We start from the raw sequence: 27,267 nt of genomic DNA on the forward strand, positions 1-27,267 counted from the left end.
AAAGGAACATAGGGCCATGGGCTGCACCGAGTCCCCTCGCTTTCTGCCTGGCCAGCCTGTGCTGAGCAGGCCTCCTCTCATGCTCCCCTGCTGCAGTGCACTGGGCCACCGCAGACCCAAGCAGCAGAGCCAAGTGACCATGGGCTGAAGCCTCGGACACCACGAGCCCAAAAAGTCTCTCCTCCCCATAAGCTGCCATGTTGGGTGTTTGTCACAGCAGTGAGAAGCAGGCTGTGTGGCTCATTCTCAACCCCATCTGCTCTGGGCCATGAGCACAGCTCCATATTAGTCAGGTGCCTGTTGATAAGCCCCCCCCCCCGCCGCCGCCGCCAGACTTTATAAAGAAGAGAGATTTACTTGGCACCCAGTTCTAGAGGTTCAAAGGCAGGAGGTCAACATTGCCTGGGCTCTGTCAAGGGTCTTGTGGCAGATGGCATCAGAGGGTGAAACCCACAAGGGAAATCACAGCACGGGCCAGGAAGCCAGCGAGTGCAAAAGGGTCCACCAGAGTCCACCTCTTAGAGCCTACCTCCTTCACGTCACTGTATGGAGGACCACGCATCCAACACATGGACCCTTGGGGGGAACCACACCCAAACTGTAGCGCTGCCCCCACCTAAGACATCTGGACACCACCCCTTCGTCAGTGCCAGTGTAGAAAGGCCATTACCCCTCTCCTCCATTCTCAGATGGCCAGTGGGCTTGTGGTTTTCAATAGTTATCTAGAGCTTTTCGCCAAAAGGGCAGCACCAGCACAGGAGCCTTCCTAAGATTAGGAGAAAGCAGACCAATCCGAGACCATGCCCACCGAAAGCTTCTACTTCCCAGGTTTTGTAGCAGCAGCATGGGGGGCAGGCTTCCGAATCCCACTCCAGGCCCTGACATACATTTGTTTTCACTCACACCAAATTCCTTGTAAGATTAGAGATGTTCAGCCCAAGATCAGAACCTTCATTATCTCGAAAGAACACACTCTGCATGAGGCCAGGCTTGTGAGCTAGCAACAGTCATGGTGCGTGTGGGTTGACAGATCGCATGTTCTGAGCCAGCCCTCAGCTCTACTTCGTGCCGTGAGCTTCCGTGGAATTTGGGCAAGCATTCACCAGTGCCTCCATTGTGTGTGCCACCACGTGTGACAGCCAGCATGTGTTCACAACTCTGTGATGTTTCTTTTGGGCAAGGTGGTAGACAGCACCTAGTGGGAAACAGGTGGGCTGAGCGATAGTTGGCATCCCTGGGTGACAAAGTCCAGTACACCATTTCCCGTTCTTCATCGTTCCGAAGTGATGTAGCACTGCAGGGGGCCGGTTCAAAGTGGTGTGGCCTAGCAGGAAGTGCGAAGGCTCTCACGGAAGACAGACTTGGCGAGGGATCTTGTGTGGGTTACCTCTTAGCCTCAGTTTCTTCTTGTGTAACATGGGGATGATGACAGTGGCAGCTTCCTGCATGTGTTCTTGCAAGGATCCAGTTCAGCTGTATGGGAGCCCTGGGCACCACGCTGAGGCCAGTAGACAGGCACCATGACTCCCTAGTCCTGCAGTACCCTAGAAATGTACTGTACTATTATTATTATTGACATTGGGATGCCCAAGCTCAGGGACCACACAGCCCAGTCAGAGGCAGGCAGGGCTTCACATCAGAGCATCAGATTTTCCATTCTGGGTTCCTAACTAATCCAAGGGTAGGGACAGTACGTGGTGATAGGAATCCTTGCTACCTAAAGAAGCCAGGTTTCTACAGGTTTGGAGTCTCAGCTGATTCTGCTGCTTGGGGAAAATAAGCTCCTCCTGGCAGAGAAGAATGTGCCGCTCACTGGCTTCCTTCTTTGACCCAGTATTAAAGGGATTCAGGACCTCCTTGCTCCAGGAAGCTGTTCCCACAGCCCGTGCATTTAGTGGAGGGTGGGAGGCAAGTTTCTGACAGAAGAATCAAGGATGTCCAACAAGATTAGTTGATTCTTGGGGTTCTCAGAGGAGTGAATGCTGGTTCTGAAACACATGCAAAGCCTTTTTTTTTTTTTTTTTTTTTTTTTTAAATTCTTTGACCCCAATCCTTACTCTCATTGTGGATAAATGGTTCAGGCAGGAGGAAGGACACAGAGTCTGGCAGAGGCAAGCTGTCTGCCACCTGGAGGCAGGGTCTTTCTTCAGGTCCCCCAGGTGGAGGGAAAGGAGGCGAGGTAGTCTGTTGATGGGGACCAGCGACTGGCCCAAGCTCTCTACGTGTGTTAACGAAGGCTCAAGGGGGACACGGGGCCTTGGCCTGCCTCTAATGTTCGCAAGTTAGGAAGCCATTCACAAAAACAAGCGCCAAGGGGGAAGCACCCCTGCAAAGGCTGTCAGCAAAGCGAGGACGGGATGGAAATGCCACCTCCTTAGCCTCCTGCTCTCAGATGGGAGAGGGCCAGGGACCAAACGCACCACAGTAATGCCATTTCCTTATTTTTATTAGTGCGTTTGCAGTGTGTAGTGGCTGTGCTCACTGCAGCGAGTTGGCACACATGCAGTAACATGCCTTCAGGCTTTTTTCTTGCTCTTCCCTTCTCCCTCTCCCCTCCCTTCATTTCTTGGGCCCCTTCCTGTTTGCAAAAGATCTGTCTACCTATTTCCTACTATTTTTCATTTTGGTTTCATTTTACATATAATCTGAGTTTGTTGTATAAAAGAAACTATATGATATTTAAGCCTATGATTTATTTCATTTAACGTTGTGGTCTCAGGGCACGTCCATTTTCCAAGCGACTCAGAGCTGTCCTCCTGTGTGGCATAGTAGTACTCCATTATGCATAAATGCCACCCTTTCTTTACCCATTCATTTGCTGATGGACATCCAGGCTGTGTGCAGGACTAAGCCATTACGAACTATGCTGCTATAAACACGTGTGCATGGGTCACTGTGATACAATGTCTCTAACTCTTTCAGAAAGATACCTAGGATGAAATAGCTGGGTCAAACAGACTTTCTCTTTTAGCTTTCTGAGAAGTGTCCATGCTGATGTCCATAGTGGGTGTCATAATCCACATTCCCACCAACAATGAAAAAGGGTTCCTTTTCCCCAAAGCCTCTCCAGCACCTCTTTGATTTCTTGATGGTAGTCATTCTCTCCAGGGTAGGGTGGAGTCACAGTGCTGTTTTAGTTTGCATTTCTGTCCAGGCCAGACATGTTGAGGGGTTTTGTTCATGTATCCACTGGCCATCTGCACCTGGGGTGTAAATTCTCTAGGTCTGAAAGGGCAGGCCCTGCCGTGACCAGCCTGGCCGACTTGAAGGACGCTCTGCTCTGTGTATGGTTGTGGGGCACCGGGATGTGAGTCCTGTGCCCTGCTCAGTGTCCCCTGGATTTAGCTGTGCTCACTGAGCTGAGGTTCTTTCCTAGACTGGATTGGGTCTGCTGTACGCATGTCACCAAAGGCTCAGCACGGGCACAACAGCATGAAGAAACATTGTGCCTTCTACTTTGTTTACTTTGGTGGTAATTAAGATAGCAATTGGCATCTCGAGGACAGGGGAGGTAACAGGGCACACATCTCCCAATAATTTCCAGATGAGTGACTGATCTCAAAACCAAGAGAGAAGTAGGACTGTGCTTGCAGGCAGATGCCAGGCCTTCCTGGGGCCCACTGAGTGGAGAATACAAAAGGGCCTCCCTGGACTGCGGCTTTCAGGCCTGCTGTCACAGGAGAAACGTGCCTGGCAGGCTCAGGAACTTGGGACTTCTTAGCTCAGAGAGACCAGACCCTCTCTGGGGGCATCTCAGACAAAAGGCACTTGACTAAAAACCTATTTTCTAAGTCCATAAACTGTAAGTACAGAAGACCTATCAGAGGTCCACACTGGCTTTCGGTAGAAAAGGCTACCTACCTACTTCTTTTAGGATTTAGGTGACAAGCTCCTAAGGCTTCCCACTCCAGTTCGAAGCTGCCTGTGTGACAGTTAACTAAGAGTCACTGTGAAATGAGGTCAGCTTCCCACTGGGACCCAGACATGTTCTGATAACGGTGCTTAAGAGTAAAGATGTTCCTGCTACCTCTCAGGAGGAAAGAACGGCCTCAGCTGCTTGTGGTCACCCCCGACGCTCACTGGGTCTCTGCTGCGAGCTGGCCAGCGCTCCCTGGGATGGGGGTGACACCAGCCTGACCTATTTTGCTCTCTGTGGGGACACTTTTCTCCCCAGATATCCACATGACCTCTTGTACCAAACTGCAGAAGACCCTAAGCTCAGTGGTGCCCCCAACTCCACTGCCTCTGTGTGCAGGACACGAGATGTGTGCCTGTCCCCAGAACCCAGGCCCAGCCAAGAAGCAGACTGTGTGGACCTTCAGTGGACACCGAAGAATCACTGAGAAATGTATTTGGGGAGTGCTACTCCCAGGAAATGCTCCCCACAAAGCAAATCTGGTTCAGGTCTTCTATTATTTCTCCCTTTTGGAGACTTTCAGGGCTCTTAACCACATTAAAGGTGCTAAAACTGCAACTACCAAATAAAAAAGTGAGTCTGTGCTGTTACATGCAATCCTGCCACTAAAAACTTACCTGGGCTGGGCCTGTAGCACTGACCTGTAATTCCAGCGCTCTGGGAGGCTGGAGTTCAGGCCCAACCTCAGCAACTAAGGAGGATCCGATCTCAAATTTTAAAAAAATTTAAAAGGCTGAAAGTGTTGATCAGTGCAAAGGCCCTGGATTCAGTGCCCATCACCAGGGTCAGAGAAAGGGGGCTTCCTCCATCTGGAACAATGACAGAACCTTCTCTGGCCATGGTCCTCTAAGTAATCTTCATGATTTTCCACAGTAGACCCTTGACCCATACTGTCTTGTACAACTGATAGGCTGACTTTATTCCTATCATTTTTGTATATTCTCTTTATATATAAAAAAATGGCAGGGTTGGCCAGACAGCTGAGCAGATTCATGTGACTGCTTAGGCAGATGCAGGGTCCAAAGGTTCGATCCCTGGCCTGCCGTGCCAGCCCCGCCCATGGGGAGCACTGAGAGGGCGGTTGAGATTGGGCACGGTAGCACGTGCCTGTAATCCCAGCACTTGTGAGGCTGAAAAACAGAAGGATCACTATGATTCCGAGCTGTGTAGTGAGATGCTGTGGACCCTGCACTAAATACATTTTAAAAAAAATAAATTAAAAAATGGCAAAGCAACATGTGAAAACTCCTGAAATGGATAAAGAAGCAGAGATCATATAGAAGCATACCACCTAAAGACAGCTGCTGTTAATATTTTAGTATAATTCCCATCAATCCTTTCTCTACATTTTTATCCCATTGTAACAGGAATGTTCTTTGTGTGGATAACCACACCTCAACTTACTCTCCAGGAAATCTTACCCTCGTGAGCAGGACTGTCTGAATTTAAAGCATGCTTCAGATTGATTTCACCCCCTGGCACTGTACAGATGCCTATTCAGACACTTCGTTCTGCACCCATCCCCTTCACTTCAGGCAGTGTGAAGACTGCATGGGAAGGACCGGGCTAGGCTGAGACAGGTTAGCTTGGCTTGGTTTATAAAACACACCTGGAGAGGCTCAGATCTGCAAACCTATTACGAGTTCGTCCTCCTGTACCATGGCCCTGTCACCCCAGGTAAAATATGCTGGAATTCCTAATATGGAATCAAACTCAGGCATCTTTATTATAGACACTCCCAGTTCGTGGCACTCAATACTGTATTACAAACCATCCCAACACTTCTGGGATTGAAAGCAGGCACCTTCACTGCTAGAATGTAGCACCGGGCTGCCCAGAGCTGAGTTTATTGTAAGCTGAACAAACTACAGTGAAGGCTAATCCATCATGGCTGCTTCCTTAAGATGCTTTTTAAAAGTAAGTTCATGTCACAGTGACACACTTTCGTCATCCTCCTTATTCTGCAAAAATTTTCCAAAAGTGTTCCCCTGGTGTCTATTGGAACTACTGCCCTGGTTACCCCCTATTCTTTCCCAAAGAAGGGTTTTTGCACAGCCCCTACCATGGTCTTGTGGAATCTATGAACCTTCTGATTGCAGTGGGTCTTTCATAGCCCTCTTAAAAGGGGTACAGAAAGGATTTCTGGGTTTGGATAATGGAGTCAGCTGCTTCCTCTTGTCCACCAAACTGCACGTGCTTGTAATTTAGGCAGAATGTAGGGAACAGCTTTTGAAGTCCCTGAAACATAAATAATTGAAAAGCAGATTTTGAGGCCCGACTCAAAGAGCAGTGAGTTATTCGCTGTTCCCCTCTAGTGTGCCCCAGCTTCCAGTGTGCCCCAGCCAGAAATAGGCACCTGCAAGGTCAGAGAAAGGACCATGAGAAGCCCTCTTGGACCAGCTGGTTGAGCAGGAACAAGGTCTTCCAGTGCTCAGATCAAGTGAAGGGAAATCTGCTGTGTTCTGTCCTTTTCCCCCATCCTTGGACCCCCTTAAGCAATCCTCTAACATCAGGAGGAGTGGTGACAGTGGCACTGGGGACTCATGCATGACCCAAAGTGCTGACGGAGGGTAACCTCTCTCTAATCCGAGGAGCTGCAGTTCCGAGAGTGTGGTGAAACCCTCTCGTTTCTCTTTCCCTCTCTTCCTATCTGCCCACTGCTTAGCCCAAAATAGAGGTGGAGATGCAGGAAGCATGAGATAGAGCAGGCTAAATAAAGAGCTTTGGGACCAAAGGATTGAATGGGAGCCCTGGGAAGCAGTGGTTTCTGGGAGGCTCTCAAAGAAGGAAGAAAGTGACCTTGTGAAGTTCCCTGTGAGCTCCTGGGCTCAGCCCCAAGGGAGCTATGCATAGATCTGACCACGAGCAGACTTTCAGGTCTGAACTTGAGCAGAGGCCACCAGTTACGGTGGAGGGCTGGTCATATGGGACTGGTCTAAACAGCACTGTGGATTCCTACCAGAAACCATGGAAACCTTCTATTGGTGGCACAGTATTTTTTTTAATGTTAAAAGAACTGTTAACCTAGAACTCTGTATCTAGTGACAGTATCCTTCAGGAATAAAAGTAATGTGAAGAGTTAGAATGTGAGGAATCTGTGAAAAATAACAGAAATAGCAAATACTCATAAATGAGCTCTGAAGAGGTAAGTTTTGTGTATTATAATCCTTGGAGTTAATACTGAACACTAAATAAATGTACAAATGGGAAAGTCAGATAAAATGAAATACTAAAGAAAGCTTAAATTACCCAAAAGAAAACAGGAAAAGGGAAATAGGAACAACAACCAAACACAAACAGTAAACAAATGGAAATCTGATTATAGAATGGTTGTCTTTTTTTTTTAGAATGGTTGTCTTTAAGCCCAAACATACAAATACATTAAATATAAATGGTATAAATATGCCAACTAAAGAAATTGTCAGAATGTATTTTCAAATGACCTGGATATATGCTGTTACAACACATTTGCCTAAAATATGATACAGATAGGTTAAAATTGAAGCTATAGCCAGGTGTGGTGGCACACACCTGTGATCCCAGCACTTGGAAGGCTGAGGCAGGAGGACTGATGTAAGCTTGAGTCTAGCCTGAGCTACATAGTGGCCAGCCTGTACTAGATAAGGAGACCCTGTCTCAAAAAGCCAAAATAATAATAATAATGTTACAGAAAATTACCTCGTGAACAGTAACTAAAAGAAAGTCTGTTACTATCAAACAAAACATGTTGCAGAGCAAAGTACAGGGAGAGGTAACAGATACTGATAGATCAACTTACCAAGACAATTAAATTCTACATGGATGTACACCTAAAAACAGTCTCAAAATACATGAAGCACAATCTGAACATGTGACCTGAGTTTTTAATATTTTCCTTAGGAGAACTAGAAAAAAATTCAGCAAGGACATAGAAGATCTGAAAACCAACAAAACTTTGGTAAATCACATATATACCACTTCCCATTTGCCTGCCTTGGGATCCTCTACTTCCGGTCCTGCTTACTTTCGGAGCTTCTACTAATGGCTATGCCTAATTCTGGAACCTTTCTCTGCCTTGGTTCAGACGATCCTCACTGCAGCCTCACTTCAGCTGAGCCTCTGGCCGGACCCAGTCCTTGGCTGACTACTTCCTCAGTCAGTTCCTGAATGTATGGAACTCAGTGTATAGTCCAATCAACAACAGCAGAATGCACAGATTTTCAAGTACCTGTTGAACATTTACCAAGATAGAACAACTGTGGTTTCATAAAACAAATGAAATATAAATGAACCAAAAGCAAGAAGATGGCAGAAAACAATCCCTAAAACTTGGAAATTCAACAGCAAATTTCTAAGTCATCCTTAGACCAGGGAAAGCTTCAAGGAATATTTTCACAAATTTCTTAACTGAATGAAATGAAAATATATTTTAAAGTTCATGGATTGCAGCTAATGCAGTGCTTAGACTGAATTTACAGTATTAAATGCCTTTTTTTTTTAATGCTGGGGATTGAACTCAGGACCTTGTGCTTGCCGCAGGTGCTTATGCTGCTGAGCTATCTCCCCAGCTAAACTGCCCATATTTTAAAAAGGTTTCAAATCAGTGACCAAACTTTCACCTTAAGAAACTAAAAACAAAAGAACTAAGTAAACTCACAGCAAAAATAGGAATTCAAATAATAAATAGACTTAGGGATATAAAGCAATAGGATTAAAAATGGAAAGACAAATGAAACAAAAAGAGATTCTTTGAAAATATAAATTGATAGACCTATTTAGAAAGGAAACAAAAAGACAGATGGAACAGGAGCATTAAAAAAATGCTCTGATCAATTGCATCCACATAATTCAAGAACTTAGGTCAGATGGTCGTTATTTAAATGCCATAAACAACAGAACTCACATAAAACAGACAGCACCAAGAGTCCTATAACTAACGAACTATGGTTAAAAACCTGACAAGAAATCTCCAAACCCAGATTATTGCGTTGATGAATTGTTCCAGATAGTAAAAGAACATCACCAATCTATGCAGTCTTATCCAGAATGTCAAAGAGAAGTTAATAGTTTCCAACATAACTCTGTTAAGACCGGTATTGTCCTAATAAAAGCAGTATGAGAAAACTACAGATCCACATCCATTGGAAAAACAGGTAAGACGTCAACAGAACTTCGGTTAAGTCACATATATACTTCCCTTTTGCTGCTTCTGCGGGCAGCCTCTACTTCCGGTCCCGCCTACTTCCGGTCCCACCCACTTCCGTCGTGTCTACTTCCTGTCACACCTACGTCTGGAACCTTCTTTTTCTGCGGTGGCTCAGCCTGTCCTCACCACGGCCGCTCTTCACCTCAGCCTCTGGTCACACCCCGTCCTTGGCTGACTGCTTCCTCAGGCGCCCCAGGAAACCGCAAGGACCCCGCCGCGCTCGCCCGTCATGGCCGCCGCAAGCCCCCACGTCCGCCAGAACTACCACGCCGACTGCGAGGCCGCCATCAACGTGCAGGCCCAGCTGCAGCTGTACACCTCCTACGTCTACCTGTCCATGGCCGTCTACTGCGAGCGCGCCGACGTGGCCCTGCAGTCCCTGTCGCGCTGCTTCCTGCGCCGCTCTCACCGGTGGGGCGAGCTCGCCGAGAAGCTGCTGTGGATGCAGGCGGGGCGCAGCGGGAGCGTCGTCCTGCGCGACATCGAGCGGCCCCACAGCGACGACTGGAACGGCGGCCCGCAGGCCTTGGAGTGCGCCTTCCACCTGGAGAACACGCTGCACGAGAGCCTGCTGGAGCTGCACCGCCTGGCAGCCAGCAAGGACGACCCGCACCTGTGCGACTTCCTGCTGCGCCACTACCTGCGGCCGCAGACCCGGGTGCTGCAGGAGCTGCGCAAGCACCTGACGCGCCTGCGCGGGCTGGGACCCCGAATGGAGGACGCCGCCGGCCCCCTGCTGGACGGGCTCCGCCTGGACGACGACGGCCCAGAGGACTGAGTGAGGACTGCGCACGCGGGTCACCACTTTCATTTCAGCTCAGTTTAGAATGTTGCTTCCAGTATGAAGGAGTTACGTGGTTCTTAATGAAAAGGAAGAAAGAAAAAAAAATTCTGGTGAAGTATAGAAACTTGGAGGTGGAATATTCCCTCGTTTGTTCAGCACGTGGAAGTCTGTGTGACGGAAAGTATAGTAAAGGAAGGGACAGAAAAGTAGTAGACAAACTTCCCGTCTTTACATCGCTGTAGAGTAAGGAGATATAAACATGTGCTGTAATACACTATGGTGGATGTTTAGTTAATAAAGAGCATGGATAAAATTCCGCGGGCTGTGGTTCTAATTCTGGCACAGGTCTCCAGAGCTTATGTCACAGTGTTGCGCCGAAGGAACAGTGAATAAGGGGGTATGAGAAAAGGAAGGAGAGATTTTTAAGCTTAAAAAATGCTTGAAAAAACTATCAGAAAAATATTTGTTCAAGAGTAAAATCTAGAAAATAATCATAGGTTTTGGTAACTTATGCTTGAATATTCTGCATGATCTACAGAGTCTCAGTAGGTAGATCAGACTCATAGTGATCCGCCTGCAGCCTCCCAAGAGCTGGGAAAACAGGCCCGCGCCACACACCCAGTCTCAATCGCTGTGTCAGCACACCCCAAGGGTGGGACCAACACCGTGGGGATCGAACCCCAGCTGTGGCTGCCTAAGCAGGCACTTTAATCCACTGAGCTATTTAGCTGGCCCTTGTATTTGGATGTGTTCTTCACTAAAGAAGTAGGGAGCCTCATAAAAGCAGGGCACTGGAGGCATGGAGCCCTGACCATAGGGATAGGTCTGTCACTGTAGGTAGAGGCAGGTCACTCAGCACGTTATCCACCTCTGCCACCTATTAGCGACCTGCCCACTTTGTATCTCAGTAAGCACCTCAACCTATCTTAGATCCCAAGCAAATTAATCAGTCAGGTGTTGTGCATCATGCTTGCAGTAATATGTCCCCCCATTCTAAGAGTTTTCGTGGTGGGATGGTATCTAAGGGGGGGGCATGGCATGGGAGTTTCCTGAACCTTACAGGGCTAGACGGAGCAAAGAGTGGGGTGCTCCCTAGGCTCGTGCTGAGCTAGGAAGAGCACGTGCATGCAACCATGCACACCCTACAGAATACATCAAAGAAATGAGCTATTCAGCTGAGAGAAACTTCCATATCAGCAGTAGAAAAAAAATCTAGATTAACCATGGTAGAAGGAACTCAGTTAATTTAACAATCTTGTTATTCTACAGAAAATATTAAAAATATAAAAAATAATAAAAATAAAAAAATATCAAAGTGAAGGATCAATCAGTCTGCAGCCCAAAATGTTAAGAAAAGTGGTATGAACATATTCCAGGTTCCTGTGCAAGAGAAGGAAAGAATTGCCAAGCATACAGCTTGTAATTAGTAAGTAGCTATGTTTATTGAAGACCATGAGATAGTTGCACCAGGAATAAGCATAAGGGGAAAATGAACAGCAGCCCTCAGTGAGCACTAATACTGTTCAGGCTTCAGTATTTAAAGGTCAGGCACCACCAACTCCAGGTACCTTCCATTGTGGTCAGACGCCTTGAACTCCAGCTGGCTCCCATTGTGTCACTCACTGATATGGATGCCCTGCCGGCTTGGGCATCATGACCTCCTGAGCACCAGCGTGAGTGACTATTATGGTGGCATTGTGTTTGTAGTGGAACAAAGGGAAGGAAGTGGCTCCCCTGACTTTTCTATATCGTAAGACACAGATGGTACCCACAGAACCAGAGCCAGCCTTCCCAAGACCTCAGTGATAGTGTGAGCCCTGTGTTCAAAAATCAAAGAGTGGGCTGCATGTAGTGGTGCACAGCTGTGAGCCCAGCACTCAGGAGGCTGAGGCAGAAGAACCGCTGTGAGTTCGAGGCTGCATAGGCTACATAGTGAGTCAAGGTCAGCCTGAACTACATAGCAAAACCCTGTCTCAAAAAGACAAAAAAAGGGGGGAGGGGTGGGGCTTACAAAGCTGTGTTTTTAACACACTTGCATGCCCTCCTTCCTCCATGCCTTTCTTTCTTCCTCCTTTTTTTTCTCTTATTAAACTCAAAAGACAAATGATCAAGTTAAGAAATAGGCAGAAGATTTTCACATAGCCTTCACAAAAGCAGATTATAAGAATGGCTCTTAAGCATTCAAAGAGATGCTCAACATTGGGAGGCATCAGAAAAGGGCAAATCCAAACCACCATAAGATAACCCTTCAATGGCTAAAGTTGAATGTGTGACTGACAGTTCCAAGTATTGACAAGGATACAATATGAACTCTAACTTTATGTCTGCCAAAATGAAAGCCAGAGATAGCCAATGTTGTGTGATAGGGTGACAATGTCTTGTATGTCAAACACGTGGGTCACATGGCTCAGCAGTGTTGTGCTCCCATATTTATCCCAAAGCAAAGAATGCCTGTCTGTGCAGAGAAATGCACACAAGTATTCTGAATCCTCCAGCCAGAAACTGCCAAAGGGCTGCAGCATATTCACACATGGGATGCTAGTCAACAGAAAAGCAAACAGAGTATTGGTATGTGCAACAAGTGGGTGAATCTTAAAAGCTTCCTGTGAAAGAGATTATACATCATGCGATTCCATTTATGTGAAATCCTAGAAAAGGCAAAACTAGGGAGCTGCAGTTAGGGGTCTCATCAGAAGGCGGGAAGAGACCCTTTAGAGGAAAGAATTGGATATCTTGCTTCGGTGGGGTTTGTGTAGTTACCAAACTGCACCCTTAAGAAGGATGAATTTTACAGGATACAAACCGTCCTTTAAAAAAGAAAACCTCCCACAGGCTGGTTGTTTCAGCGCCTTTCAACCTGTTGTCCCCCAAGCACTGGCATGAGCAGACCTCATTACTGGAAACAAGGTCAGCCCAGGCTCTTGGCTTTCTTTAACTCTGAGCTGCAGAGCCAACTGACATTGACCGATTTCCAGTGGGTTCCATGGCGCGTCCCAGGCGGAGGCTGATGGAAACAAGCTTGTGTTTCTGTCGCTAATGATAGGAGCTTCATCGTATTCTCTGCCAGACCATGTTGGTTGTCATTGCACCCATTGAAGAAGAGAACAGAGCAATAATGAGCTGGGTGTTATCAGCTCACAAATAATTTATAATAGGCAAACTAGGACAGGAACAGAGCTTTTTTTGGCGAAGGAGGTTGCATGTCATTCTTTAAAATCTAGGCCAAAAAATTATTTATAATGCATAGACAGTTGCTCAGAAAGTGAAAGGTTTCTTTCTTCTCTCTTTGAATGCTGTGCCTCTTACCCTGAGCTGGCAAAAAGGGCCTCAGCATCTCCCTGCCACACCTGCCTCCTGCCAGTCATGCAAGACAGTTTGGCAAGAAGCAAGGCCTGTGCAGAAACCCCATAATCCCAAACCCAGGAGCCAGTAGGAAGAAAGCAGAAGTCAGGAGAAGGGGCAGACCCCCAGGAGAGACTGGTGACTGCACATGTTGTGGGCTTCAAACAGTGGCTTGTGTATGACCAGGAAATGGCTTAGAGTGGGAGAAGCCCATGCAAGAGGCTTTGTACATGGGTGTGCTGAAATACAGGCAGGTCGCATTGTGGTCAGAAGCAAACAGGGCATCCATTGTGACATTTAGGTAGAGAATGCTGGGGTGTGTCCCTGTGTTCCTGAGAGCTGTTAGGGGAATCAGGGTCTTCACTGATACTGGTGCCTATAGACATGGATTCCTGCCCCAAAGGAAGACAACCAAAGTCACCTGCATTGCTCTCCTCACCTCTTGGCCAGGATCCTCCTGAGGAGGAGTCAGCTCCCCAAAAACCTGGACTGTGCAGTCTGGGCTGCCTGAGCCAGCAGGCTGACCATGCAGGCAGCTCTGCCACAGTGGTCCCTACTTCCTCTTAGGGCTGGTGGGTCACAGAGGGGATCTGATGTGTTGCTAGGAACCACGGCCCATGAGCGGCACTGCTGCCTGGGCCTCCTCTATCGCGGTGCCAAATTCAGGACATAAGGTGGATGAGGACACCGTGTCGTGTGTTTCCAAGACTGCCTTTCTATTGGGCGACACAGCAGCATTCTCTGTAGTTTTTATCACATCTGGTAAAGACACTCATGAAAGAGGACTTCCAGAGCTGCTTCAGAAAGGGACAGGAACAATGGGATAAGTGTGTTTGAGGTGGAGGAGGGTTTTGAGAGGATCCATAACAATGTGTCTTGGGCTGGAGAGATGGCTCAGTGGTCTAAAGCACCTACTTGAAACAAGCTTGGCAAAGCCCAGGGACCTCGGTTCGATCCCCCAGCACCACATGCCAGCCAGCCCCGCCCCCTGGTGGGCTGAGCTGGCCACACACACACAGACACAATAAATAAATGTAATAAAAATAAATAAATATTTAAAAAAAAAAAAACAATGTGTCTTTTCCTGTAATATAATTTTTAATTTATACATCAACTATATTTTTTGCTTACACTGCATAGTTGGAACGAAATAGTATGTGGCTTTTTCAGCCTGGCCTTTTCAACCTACTAATAAGCATTTGCATTTGTTCCATATTAAAAACGTTCTGTCTCAGGCCAGGGAGATGGCTCAGTAGAATAAGCACTTTTCTGGCAAGTGCAAGGGCCTGAGTTCAATCGCCAGTTCCACCAAAAAAAAAAAAAGTTCTGTCTCCCCTCTCAGAATGTGACCACTGCACACAGGGCCAAATCTGTGAACCCGGGGTCTGCAAGTCTAGTGCAACATTTTTGTTCCCTGCTGCTCTGCTGTGACACACGGCCAATGTCTCTTCTTGCAAATCTCTGCTGAGGCAAGTGTGGTAGAGCAAGCATAGATAGAAAGCACCTGTTTCCTTGCAAAGCCTTAACAAAGCACCTGTGTTTCCAGAGCTTCAAGAAACAAGTCAGAGAAGAAGCGTCGGGACCAATTCAATGTGCTCATCAAAGAGCTCAGCTCCATGCTGCCTGGGAGCACGCGCAAGATGGACAAGACCACCGTGCTGGAGAAGGTCATCGGCTTCCTGCAGAAACACAACGGTAAAGGCCGAGCTGCTCCCATTTCTGTCCCACCCTCTCTCCTGGAGGTGGCATTGTCAGGCCAGGCCTCATGGGCACTCTCTCTGGCATGGCAATCCCTGTCACTCCCTTTCCAAGGCCCCCATCCTCCAGGGCACCTTCTGCTTATGCCCAAAAAGCAGGGGCAAGGGCACTGCCCTCTCAGGTGGCCTGCTCAGCCCAGCAACATCAGAACAGCCCCATGGGTAGCCCCATCTGGAGCAGGTGGCACTCCCAGTAGACAGGTCTTTGTCAAGAATCCCTGGAGCACACAAGCATTGAAACCCAAGTCAAAGCCAGCGTGGTTGGGCATGCCTATAATCCCAGCAGTCTGGGAAGCTGAGACAGAAGGATCAAAGATTGAAGCCTAGCCTGGGCAATGTAGCAAGACCCTGTCTCAAGAGACAAAATTAAAAGATCAGGAGATAACTCAGCAGCACACTATCTGCCGGCAAGCTCAAGATCCTAAGTTCAATTTCCAGTACCAAAAAAAGAGAAAGAAAGAAATAGAAGCTTCCCCGGGGTTTCCCTTTCCTACCACTTTTGCTTTCTCCAAGTGGAGCATCCATTCTGGCTTCCTCTACTATAGGAAGGTTTTACCTCTTGGGGTCTGACAGCTGGAAGAATGCATTTTGCCCTGATGCCTGTGCGAATCCTCCACATTTGTGTTCATGGGTAGATACTGTCCTATCATGCAGCACTTCCCCCTGAAGCCAGCCTTGAACTTGTGTCCCTCTCAGATCCCCATCTTTCTATTTACTGTCTGAACTCTTTCACCTCACTGTGCTGATCTCGCCTACCCTGCCACTCATCCTTCTTAGTAGGGAAAAAAAAAAAAAAAAAAAAAAAAACATTTAAATGCTGAGGAATACTTGAGAGCATTTGGGAGCTATTAACAAGCAGGAAGCTGAGAATTCTTTTTGCCTTAACCAAGACACCAAACATAATAGTCAGAAATGTCAGAATTATTGAGGAAGTAATTACAGTTCTCCTGTGCTGACGGTGAAGCTTCTGTTGCCCTGAACATCTTCTGAGACAGGATTTCATGTAAGAGGGCACTGCCGTGACACTGGGGGGTTTCGTTATGCTTGTTATTCTCTGCTTGTCCCTTGATAATTGTGTACGCCTGTTAAGAACGGGGCAGGGATGATGGATCCTCCTGGGTTTTTCCAGTATGATCCAAAGGAGAGGAAAGAGCATGTTCATTGCTTTTGTTAAAAGTCAGAGACCAATCAAGAGCAGGATTGGAATAAAGCATTAGCGATACTCAATTGCCCCATAATTTCATCAAAATGGTTACATTTCCTAAATGACGCTTTGGCCAAGTGAACTAGCAGGTTGGTTTGATGGCCAAGATATTTTGTGCAAATTGCTCAAAGTAGGTCAGTGACAGAGAAGCAGGACAGCTGTTAAGTAGGACAGCTGGGATCAAGTTCATCAGTGTGACACTTATGCTGGGCTCTGTCCACTGTGGACTTACAGAACTGTCAAGTCAGGAACCCAGCCAGGCCAGGTCAGCAGCAGCTCAGCCCGCTCGTACCAGGAAGGCTGGCCTGGTCTCACCACTCTGCGGGCAAGGCCGGCTGTGCATATCACAACAAATGGGGGCCTTAGGTCTCACACACCCTGTGATTCCAGGTCCAAAGCAGGCAGAAAATCCACTGGTTTAAGGCCAAAAAAACCAGATGCATGTTTTGACCAAAAAAGTACAGAAGCAAATGTTTCTCCTTTTTTAATATGTTATAGTAAAAGGCACATTGCCAGGACTCGTACTGAGGACCCTCCTCCTCCTCTTCACCTGGAACATATCTAACCCACCATCCTTGCCACGTTCTGAAGCAGTTCTAGAAAGCCTCTCTCCTGAGTGTCTTCACTTGTGATACTATGGCTGCCTCAGTGTTCTCAATTGATTCAAAATACTTACCTCTCGTGGTCATTTTCACTTCAGGGAAGAGCCAAAAGTCACACAGCTCCAGATCCAGTGAACAAGATGGCGCAGAACTCGGCGTCGTGTGCTCACGAGTCTGCCTTCGGTTGGTTAGATGACCTAGGCAGCAGCACTCTGTATTTTGTATCACACCTCGTGAAGACACTCGGGAAAGAGGATGTCCAGACTTGCTTCAGAAAGTGGCAAGAACGATGGGCTAAGTGTGCTTGAAGCCAGGAGGAGTGTTTTCAGGGGATTCATGGCAGTTGATACCTTTCACTGTGATAAAGTTTCAATAGAAACACTTACCACATATTTTGATCACATCCTGCACTCACTTTCCACATCATCCACATAGATATGAGCCCCAGGAGCTCCCAGGGTGGAGAATCCTGGCTCGGTGTTCATCTGGTTCCCCTGTGACCCCAAGATTGTGCTAAGGGCTCTGTGTATCATAACTTCCCTGAGCATCAGAGTAGCCCTGTGGTCCCATTATGTAAGTGACACATGGAGGGACAGGAGATGGAGTTCCCCAGCTAGGCCGTCAGGAAGATGAGGACTCTAAGTCTAGCAGCTCTGTGTTTATGCCCCTTCTGCAGAAGAGGGGTGGGGACCCTCAGAGACAGTTACGTCGTGGCTACATTATTACATCTATTTATGCTGTTGGTCCTCAACTGTGGCTGCCCATTGGAATCACCCAGGCAGCTTTTGGAGAAATCCTTAGAGCCCTGTAAAGCCCACAGAGCAATGCCCCAGATCTCTTGGCGGGGAGGGGCCGTGTGCAGGAGACAGCTCCTGACAGCTTCAGGGATGATTGCTACATGCTCAGTTTTGCAAGCCAGTTGCATCAATTTGGTAACTTGAACTCAACCACAGTAGAAGTATTTACCCAGAAGTGGGCCAGCTCTCCAGATCTGGGCCTTGTGTGGTGGGGGTGAAGCACTATGTAACAGCAGACCATCAGGGGAGGCTGCAGGACACGGACCCCTCCCAGGTGGCTCCCGTGTACAGCCAGGGTTAGGAAGTGGGTTTTCTTTCTGCCTTCAGGCTAATGGCAGACCCCAGAGGGGTGAGAAAAGGGGGTTATGGCCCAGAAGTTATAATTATTTAGCTCTTTTCCCAATAACCTTTCAAGCACCTCTTTTTCTTTGCTTGGGCCATAAATCTTGATGATGACACACACATATATTCTCTTAGAGGTAGTCCAAATCAAAGCAAGAATCTGACCATGTTTCCGTGTAGTGAGGTTTTGTGTCAGTGATTTCTCTTACAAGACAAGCTCCTGAATTCTATAAGTATTGTGAACATTAGACATGACCACCCACATCCTTTGGAATGCAGAACCTACAGGAGCAGATGCCCACACATCCCCCCTCCTGTGTGAAAAGCCAGCTGGTTTGATGAAATGTATCCCCCTGTCAAATCTTATTTCTCCTCCAGCCTCTTCAATGCATCTGCATTTGTGGCTGGCAAGGGGGAAGGGACAGAGGATCATCCCTTGGTCAGACAATATTTACCCACCCCTGCGCTGGGTTTCTGCCCATATTCCAGCTTGTCTTTGACCACATGCAAAATGCCCTGCCCCTCCTCTCATTCAGACACACAGGCAGTGATTGAAAATGAACACACTACATGTTCAAGTTCCCCCAGAGGAGAACCTGGGTGGCTGGCTCTCCACTGTAATGTTTTTTCCTATAAAAAATGACCGCCAGTTGTTCCTCCTTCTTTACTATTTAGAGATCACCAGCATCAGACTTCTTCGCTATTTCTGCCCTGGTACCTGTAGATACCAGTGGAGACATGATGCTCATAACAGTTTTTGCTTCCTTTGAGACATCTTATCTACGTATTTTTGATGTCTTGTAACTCGCTCCTTGGGTTTCAGGACTATAATGAATTACTGAACTGCACAGTGACTGAGAGGTTACTTCAGGCCTACTGGGCCTAGCTAGCCATCACAGGGTGATACACAAGTTACTTTCGTCTGTGGCTCCTTCATTTCCCTTCACCATGTTGAACAGCCCTCAACCTAAATAAAATTTTGGCTGCTGGAGACCTGAGCTATCTCCAGTTTGATGCTACTGGTCACAAAAGCTTTTCAGGGAGAGTACAAAGTGTGATCAAAAACTACAGTGGATGTTTTAAATATTTTTAATTGATTACAGTAAAAGACACATTGCTGTGAATCCTCTCAGAATGCTGCCTTCAGTTCCATTATACTTTTCCCATCATTCTTGCCACCTTCTGAAGATCTCTGGAAGTCCTCTCTGCTGAGAGTCTTTACAACTTGTGAGTAAAATACAGCAAGTGGAGCTGGGAGATGGCTCAGTAGAGTAAGTGCTTGCCTTGTAAGCGCAAGGGCCTGAGTTTAATCCCTGGTTCCGCCAAAAAAAAAAAAAAAAAAAAAAAAAAAAAAAAAAAAAAAATACAGCAAGTGCTGCTGCCAAGCACCATCCAATAGAAAGGCAGCTCCTAAAACATGATGCTGTGCCCCACCTTCTTCGCTGGATCTGGCACCATATGACTTCTGCCTCTTCCCCAAAGTCAAATGACTCTGAAAGGTAAACATTTTGGATCAGTTCTAGACATTTGAGGCAACCACTGTAGCAAAACTAAGGACATTTAGGAAAGAAAACTTTGAGAACTGCTTCAGAAAGTGGCAAGAAAGATGGGTAAGAGTGTTTGAAGCAAGTGAGTCTGACTGCCTCTCATTTGGGTTGGGAAGAAGGAAGAGGATGTACGTGCATTCCATCTCTTTTCTAAGTGGTCAAACTGTGGCAGTCATTTGTGTGACGACCTGGGAGTATCACCCTTTCTCTCCTGCCTGGGCAGCACCCCAGGATACACAGTGGTCAAGATGTATGTGTGGTGCCTGTCTCAGCTTCCCAGCATGCATTTCACCACAGGCATCATGGCGCCTCTTCTAAGTCAGCCCTAGTCAGTACTACTGACTCCCCCAAAGCCAGCATGGTTTCCTCTCCTGGATTTCTTCCCATATTCATCTGCCAAAGCTCTTAGCAGCACTTTTGTGTTCCTTTAAAAACCACAAAGGACAATAAATCCAATCTTTCAGAAGGACAGCTGAATGTTTTTCTTTCAGACACTAGAAGGAAGAAAACTTCCCAGTACCGCTTGGCGTTGACAGAAACCTTAGATGACGGGTGGAAGGGGGAAGAGTTGTCACGTGTGTTACTAGGCCCTCCCTCCTGCTTGTTTATGAGAACCTGCAGCATTTGTTCAGCCTCTGTCATCCACACAGCAGAATTCAGTGCTTTGTTCCATCCACCTAAGAGAGGCGTGGCCTGTCCCAGAGCGGGTGCTTTGCATGCACGAGGCCCTGGGTTCTATCTTTAGCACTACAAAAAGAGAAAGAAAAAATGCAAGGGAGAGAGCCTTGAAATCTTTCTCCTAAAGTGGCTAGATTAGCTGCCTGAACAATTTGCGTTTCTCCAGGAAGTTGTTCAGCAAGTTAGTTTTATTCTCTGGGGTATAGGTTATGTGGTTTAATAGGTTTTTAAGCACCAAGAAAATAATCTGTAAAGAGACCTCTTGGCACATAAGGTAGAGAAAAGCGTTAGCTTGAGATGTAGAATAGACAGAGAAAAAGATCCCCAATATCCAAGATAGCACATTTACGCTATCTGTAATAATCTTATCAGCAATAACTTGACAATAAAACAAACTACATTTTGAAAATTGCAAACAAGCTGGAAGATGTAAGGGTCCTACGTAGGCCAGTGATTATTCAGCTGGCAAGTCCGACAGCCCCGGTTCAGGGTGGTTACATTAAATGGATATAGCTTATGCCCACGTCTTGGGAAGGGTAAGCGTGGTCCTTAAAAACAACTAAGCAGTGTGTATTTTTATAGCACATTATAGCTCACTAATGGAAATGCTGAAAAATCTGTTACATCCTGCATGATACAATGAGATATTTACTGTAAATCTAGATGTTTCTGGAATTTAGTGGGGTTCCTCCTCCTCCTCTTTCTCTTCCTCCTCCTCCTCATCTTCCCTCTCCCCTGTCTTCCTCCTCCCCTACCCCATTCCCCTGTTTCTTCCCCTCCTCTTTTTCTTGGCGTACAGGGGACCAAACCCAGGGCCTTACAAATGCAAAGCATGCGCTACACCAGCTGTACCACCAAGCTACACTCCCAGCCCTTAGAATTTTGAAAATCCCAGGTCTCTAAAGTGTTTTGCTTTGCTTTGACCATGAAGAAACAGCTTAAGAAGGTGCCCGCCTGCCAGCCCAGTCTTTGTTCCCCTTGCCTTGATAAGGGACATCTACTTGATTGGAAGGGCACAGTGCCACTTGCAGCCACCTAGGCTGAGGATGGGGGCTCACCTCCCAGAGGCTGCATTTAAAGGAGGTGAAAAGACCGAAAGTATCTTCAACTCCGTGATACCCAGAGCTCCCAGTCCCTGGAAATCAGGGTAACATATTTTCTGGTGTTGGCTTCTTTAATTAAATTGCACAGAGCTTACACAAAACCATATAGAAGTAAACATGGGTGTCAGTTGTTCGTTCCAGTCTCTAGGTGCCCTTGAACATAAAAGCTTATTTGTGTTTCATTTTGTTTTTAGAAGTATCGGCACAAACAGAAATCTGTGACATTCAGCACGACTGGAAGCCTTCGTTCCTTAGCAATGAAGAATTCACTCAGCTGATGTTGGAGGTGAATGCCCGTTCCGATAGTTTAACGGGATGCAAATTAAATTGCCCCTACTTGTCCCTGATAGACCCCTGCGCCCAAGGGAAGCCACCAGTGTTGACCCTGAAGGGCTGCGAAGAGGCTGTGCCTGCCTTGCTCGTGTTTACAGGCCTGAGCTGAGTGAGGAAAGCAGGACTTCTCAAGCTTGTGGGGGCTATGGCTTGCATCTGGGGCCCCAGCAAGGAGGAGGGCAGAGGCAGATGGGGAGGAGGAGTGACAATCGCCGTGTTCTGCACTTGCCACTCAGATGCAGAGACTGTATTTGCCCCTTAATAGAAACCCATTCGGAATACAGGGCTTCTAAAGTTCTCTTCTGCCTTGAGCTCATACTACATTTGCGGGGCCGAGGATGAGCCCAGGGACCTGAGCGTCCAGCCAGCCCAAGCCCTTGCTGCACTAAGACACCAACGTCCCCGCCTGTGGATTGGCTGCCCGCATCGCCTGCAGGGTCATAGAGGCCTGGCCTTCAGGGCAAGTGGCCTCCCTGGCACTGCTCGCTGATCCATGGGTGGCCCTCAGGCCGGCAGGAACATGCCTCCTCTACAGAGCATCTCCCTGTGTGCTCTGGCTTCCTGCCCGACAGCAGGCCTGGGAGGGCATGGACACCACCGTGAGGGCGGAAAGCCTCCGACACGCCCTATCCTGGCTCTTGACTGAGGACGGCAGGCACAGGCCAGTGCAGCAGGAAGTGTCCTGGCAGGGTGATCGGGGGTGGCTGCTTAGGGCAGATCTTTCTATATCTCAACTATGCGCCTTTACCAGACTGATGTAAACTTCAACTTACATAAATTCTGCAGAAAACAGAAAGTACTGGAATAAGAAAATGCCTGAATGAAGATGTCCAAATATTATGAAATATAAATGCATTAATGAACATTTGCATAAAATGAAAGCTACTTAACGCTACATGGGAACTATATTTAAAGAAAATACAGAACTTGCTGCAGAGGCAGTGCATTTTAAGTATGTTAAATTTAAAACAGCTTATGAGCTATAATGCTGAATTAATGCATCATTGTGCTACTTGATGTACATTGATTTATCTTTCCATTCTTATGGAAAAGTACTTAAAACACATAACCTCCTGGCATCAGCCTCTTTTTTAAGAGCTGGTAGCACCCACAGCCTTTTCCCTTTTTCCAGTGAGTTTCAAAGTAGCAAAGGAATTTGAGGAAACCAGCTTTCATAAAGTTAAACACGAATGTATTTCTGGGCAGGACTAAATTCAAGAGATTGGAGTGTCTAGAAAAAGATTTTCAGATTCATCTGCAGGGTCTTCGTGGTCTCTGTGCACCTGCTCCGGTGGTGACGCCTGAACACACTGGGGCAGATGAGCTGGCTCTGCGAGGCGGCTGTGCAGCCAGCGGCCTCTGAGTCACAGCTCCGGCTTGAAGTCCACCAGCTGGTGCCTTTGAATTATCTTGGGCCGGGTGAGGCTGCTACCCCGTGGCTCTTCAGTCACAGACCTGGCATCGGTGACCAGGCTCTCCCGCCCCCTCCCTAGCAGCCTGAGACGCCCATCCCTACCCCATGACCCCTCACAAATAATGTCATCATTTTAGCGATCGCACTCCAGATGTGCGCGCTGTCTGCTTCCCAGAGCCATTTCAGAGGTCAGAAGGGCCAGACACAGTGTCTGGGACCCAGAAGATCCTTTTTCCCAACAAGGACAGAATCTAGGAGAGAACCTGTTCTGCTCCTGGGAACCCTGATGCCTCTGGGTGCGAGTCCCTCCATCCTCTGCCTCTGTCTCTCACAAGACATGAGACTCGGGAGGACCCACACAGCTCTGCGGGTTGGAAGAAGAAAATCCTCAGGTGGCCGCCCAGCACCTATGGCCACGTGGGAGGGCCCAGCGCTCGGACAGGTCGACTCAGTGGACAGAAAGCTCCCACCGGCCAGGACTCGGGAGTTCGTGTTGCTGAATTTAATCAGGAAAGCCACAGTGATCTGTTCTCTCAGCGTAGTCTCAGAGACCGTCATGAGAACCCAAGACGGAGCCATCAGATTGAGAGGCTTTGTGTGGAGGGGGGCTTTATTTCTGTCTGCCATGTGCAGGCATAGAACTCTGGCCATGTGTGTCCCAGCTTAATGTACCACAGTGCTCGCTTGTGGTGTGGTGGCCACGATGGCCTTGCTCAGATGCCTCGGCAGGGCTTCCAAAGCCAGGACGTGCCTCCTCAGCACCGTGGCCTGGCGTGGTTCTTGTCCCCTTATGGAAGATGCCAGTCCGCAGATGAAGAGCCCCTGTCTACAAATACCTTCAGCTTTCACACCCACATGCTGGACGAATTCAACAGGGACCTGGGCTCGCTGGGCAGAAAGATCTTGTCAACTCCTGCTCTTCCCAGCCCTTCAATCTGCGTTTTCCAGAAAGGTCCAGATGACATCATCCGTAGTCCTCCGCCCTTGATAACAGTCACCTCCGCAGTGCTGTGAAGAGTGGAGAACAGCATGGGGGTGACCAGAGAGAAGGGTGGCAAGAGGTCAGTCAGGGGACAGTGAGTTACAGGGAGAAGGGAGCCAGAAGTTCTCCCTGCACCATTGCACAGGAAGGTAACTGTAGAAGATGTGTGCTGCATTTTGCAAAGCTAGAAAAAAGGATTATGAGTATTTTTGCCATAAAGAAACAATAATTGTTTGAGGGGAGAGATATGTGCAACCATATTTAACCATCATATTATCTGTACATGTATTGAAATGTCACGTGGTATCCCATAAAAGATACAGTTTTTATGTTTTTGTATGATCGGTTAAAATTTCCATGTGGCCGTGGTGGTGCACACCTGTAGGCCCAGCACTGAGGAGCCTGAGGCACCAGGAGCACCATGAGTTCAAAGCCAGCCTGTGCTTCATAGTGAGTCCAAGCCTGGCCTAAATGATATAGTGAGAACCTATCTCAAAAGACCAAAAAAAAAAAAAAAAAAAAAAAAAAAAAAAAAAAAAAAAAATTACTTAAACTATATATATATATATATATATATATATATATATATAGCTTAGCAAAATATTTGAGAAAAAAAAAGCACAGCTGGTGGGCTGCTACCTCAGGAGGGCTCTTCCTCCTGTGTCCGTAATCCATGCACGAGTCCAGCGTCTCGGCCTCCGCACAACAGACATTTTGGGCCCTGTTCTTGGATAAGGGCCTGTGCTACGCATTATGGGATGTTTTTCTATTTTTTAAATGGGATGTTTTGTAGCATCCCCAGCCTACCTGGTGGGTGACAGCACCACCTATTCTAGTAATGGCCAGATGTCGCCTAGTTGAGAGCCACTGATATAATCTGCTTGGGTATTTTGTTTGTCACTTTTGTGACCGGATGTCGTTTTGCAGTTCAGGCTGGCCTTGAGCTCACTGTGTAGCCCAGGCTGGCCTCACAGTGACCTTCCTGCCTCAGCCCCCTGAGAGCTGGGTTTCAGGCGTGCGCCACTGGTGGCGTCCTGCCCTCTGCTGCTATCTGTGAGGACGAGATTGGAGCACCATGCCTGACATGCTTTTCAGTTTTAAGATTCAAGGACATCAGTGTAAAGGGACATCCTGGCCTTGTGTGGGTTCTCCCAGGGAGGGGCGCTCTGCCCTGGTCCCCAGTTCTCTGCACACAGTGGGTGGCCTGTGTCCAGTCCCTCCAAGCTGCAAAGGTGTCCTCCCCTGGCCAGGTGCATCACCAGAGGATCTAGTGGAAGGCGAACAGTATGCTTCCAGGGCTTTCTCTAAGCACCTACTTCACGTTCCTCCTGAAAGGAGGAAAACTTCCAGACCTGAGGGAGCTGATTTTGCAGGATCCAGTGACAGGTGCACATTGGGTACCCACCCGGGCATCCACACATAATTACTCCCCAGCAGACTGGCTAGCTGGTGAGGGGACTTCATTTCTAATCCCTTCCATCTCCCTGGTTCTCCCAGATGACAGCGCAACCACTTTCTCAGCTGAGTTAACATAATCTGATTTCAGAAATCAACTTTGAGATGAGTCTTCCAGGAAAAGCATTGTAAATTCCCACTTAAAATTCATCTCAAAAAAAACCCTCTAAAACCAGGACTGGTGAGATAGCTCAACAGACTAAGTGCCTGCTTAGGCAAGCACAGAGACTGAGGTTTGATCCCTGGCACCACCCAGCCCTACCCCTGGGTGCACTGAGCCAGTGACCAAGTCTGGGCATGGTGGCATATGCCTGTAATCCCAGCACTGGAGTGGCTGAAAACAGAAAGATCACTGCAAGTTTGAGCTGCGCAGTGAGACCCTGCACAACATACAAAAACCCTCTAACGGCAAGAGCACCTGCCATGTGAGAAAGCATTGTCCAGCGTAAATATTTCACAGTACAAGTGCCCAGGACATCATACCCAGCAGACAGAGGGACTCAGCAGATACCTGAACCTGAAGGAATGTTCTCCAATAACCCCTTCACAGCCTGGGAATGATGCTAATCCTGCAGGGGCTCCTCTGCCAGTGGGATTGAGTGCAGGCAGGAGGCCACCTTGGCCAGTTCTATTTGTACAGCATTGATGTGGTCTAATATTTTGCAATAAATGTTTACCGCTGAACTCAGCAGGATCTTGCAGGGAGACTCAAAGCTCCTGCAGATGTCTTTGGGGGAATGATGAGGTTTCCACTTCAGCTCAGTAGTGTTCCTGATCTTAAACCCACTGAAGCAATTTCCACGGCTAAATTTTATTTATGCTACCGAGGGCTGAACGTTTCCACCAAGCCTATAGTGTGTTGGCAAGCACTTTTCCTGGGATGGGCATCTCTGCAAACCTCCTGCATGCAAGACAGAAAAGGGGTCTAAAACTGTTCAGGGAAATATTCCGAGGTTTACAAAACAAAGCCCGTGTCAGAAAGTAGGCCCTTGGTCTTGGTGAGGTGAGCCTCTACAAAACCTTGAAGTTATAGGGCCGGCTCTGTAGTTCAGGGGCCAATGCGCCTGCTGAGGCCGAGCGCAGCAGCTGGGGCTGCATCCCTGGCTTGCTGTGCCAGCCCCACCCCCGGGCATGCCGAGACTTGATTGCGACTGCATGTAGTGGCGCATGCCTGTAAGCCCAGCCCTTGGGAGGGAGGCTGAAAACAGGAGAATCACTGTGAGTGTGAGCTACATAGTGAGACGCCGTAGACCCTGTCCTAAACACATTAAAAAGAAAAGAACTCCAGGCTCTTTATAGGTAAACAGATGCAACTAGATGCTCATAAGTGAAATACATTGAACCCACATGTGCAAACATCGTATTGTCTCCATGTAAGAACCTGAAAAAGCAAACCAAATAAAATCCGAAAGGTACAACAGTTACAATGGGAAGGAAAAGCTGAGATGAAGAAAAGGACCAAAGAAAAAAGGAGAGCCGGCGAGAGAGCTCAGTGGACTGAAGTGCCTGCTTAAGCAAGCAGCGGAACTGAGGTTCGATCCCCGGCACCACACGCTGCCCCCGCCCCACCCTCAGGGTGAGCGGAGCTGGCCAGGGTCTGGGCATAGTGCCGCACACCTGTAACCCAGCACTGGGGAGCCTGAAAACAGGAGGATCACTATGAGTCTGAACTGTATGGTGAGACCCTGTAACAACCAAATACATTTTTAAAAAAGGAAGGAAGGAGGGAAGGAGGGAGGAAGGGAGGGAAGGAAGGAAAAGAAAGAAGAAAAATATTTTTATATATATTTTGAATATATTTTTATGTAAAGTTTGGATAATTGTAC

At 47.6% G+C, this 27,267-nt stretch overlaps 1 protein-coding gene across 8 annotated transcripts in view; it reads left to right on the forward strand.

Annotated features, from left to right (window-relative positions):
* The window catches only part of Npas2 (neuronal PAS domain protein 2), a 151,485-nt gene that overhangs the window by 78,895 nt on the left and 45,323 nt on the right, over window positions 1–27,267 (forward strand). For 7 of the 8 annotated variants that reach the window (XM_023717549.1, XM_023717547.1, XM_023717548.1 and 4 more), the window contains exons 3-4: window positions 14,774–14,922; window positions 21,452–21,543. In XM_023717549.1, the coding sequence (XP_023573317.1) occupies window positions 14,774–14,922; window positions 21,452–21,543 (241 nt within the window). Of the gene's footprint in view, window positions 1–7,795; window positions 7,854–14,773; window positions 14,923–21,451; window positions 21,544–27,267 lie in introns of those variants that run through there. The other variant, XM_023717552.1, reaches the window with a different exon arrangement.

Source organism: Octodon degus, unplaced genomic scaffold (assembly GCF_000260255.1).
Source record: "Octodon degus isolate 3935 unplaced genomic scaffold, OctDeg1.0 scaffold00052, whole genome shotgun sequence".
Lineage (NCBI taxonomy): Eukaryota > Metazoa > Chordata > Mammalia > Rodentia > Octodontidae > Octodon > Octodon degus.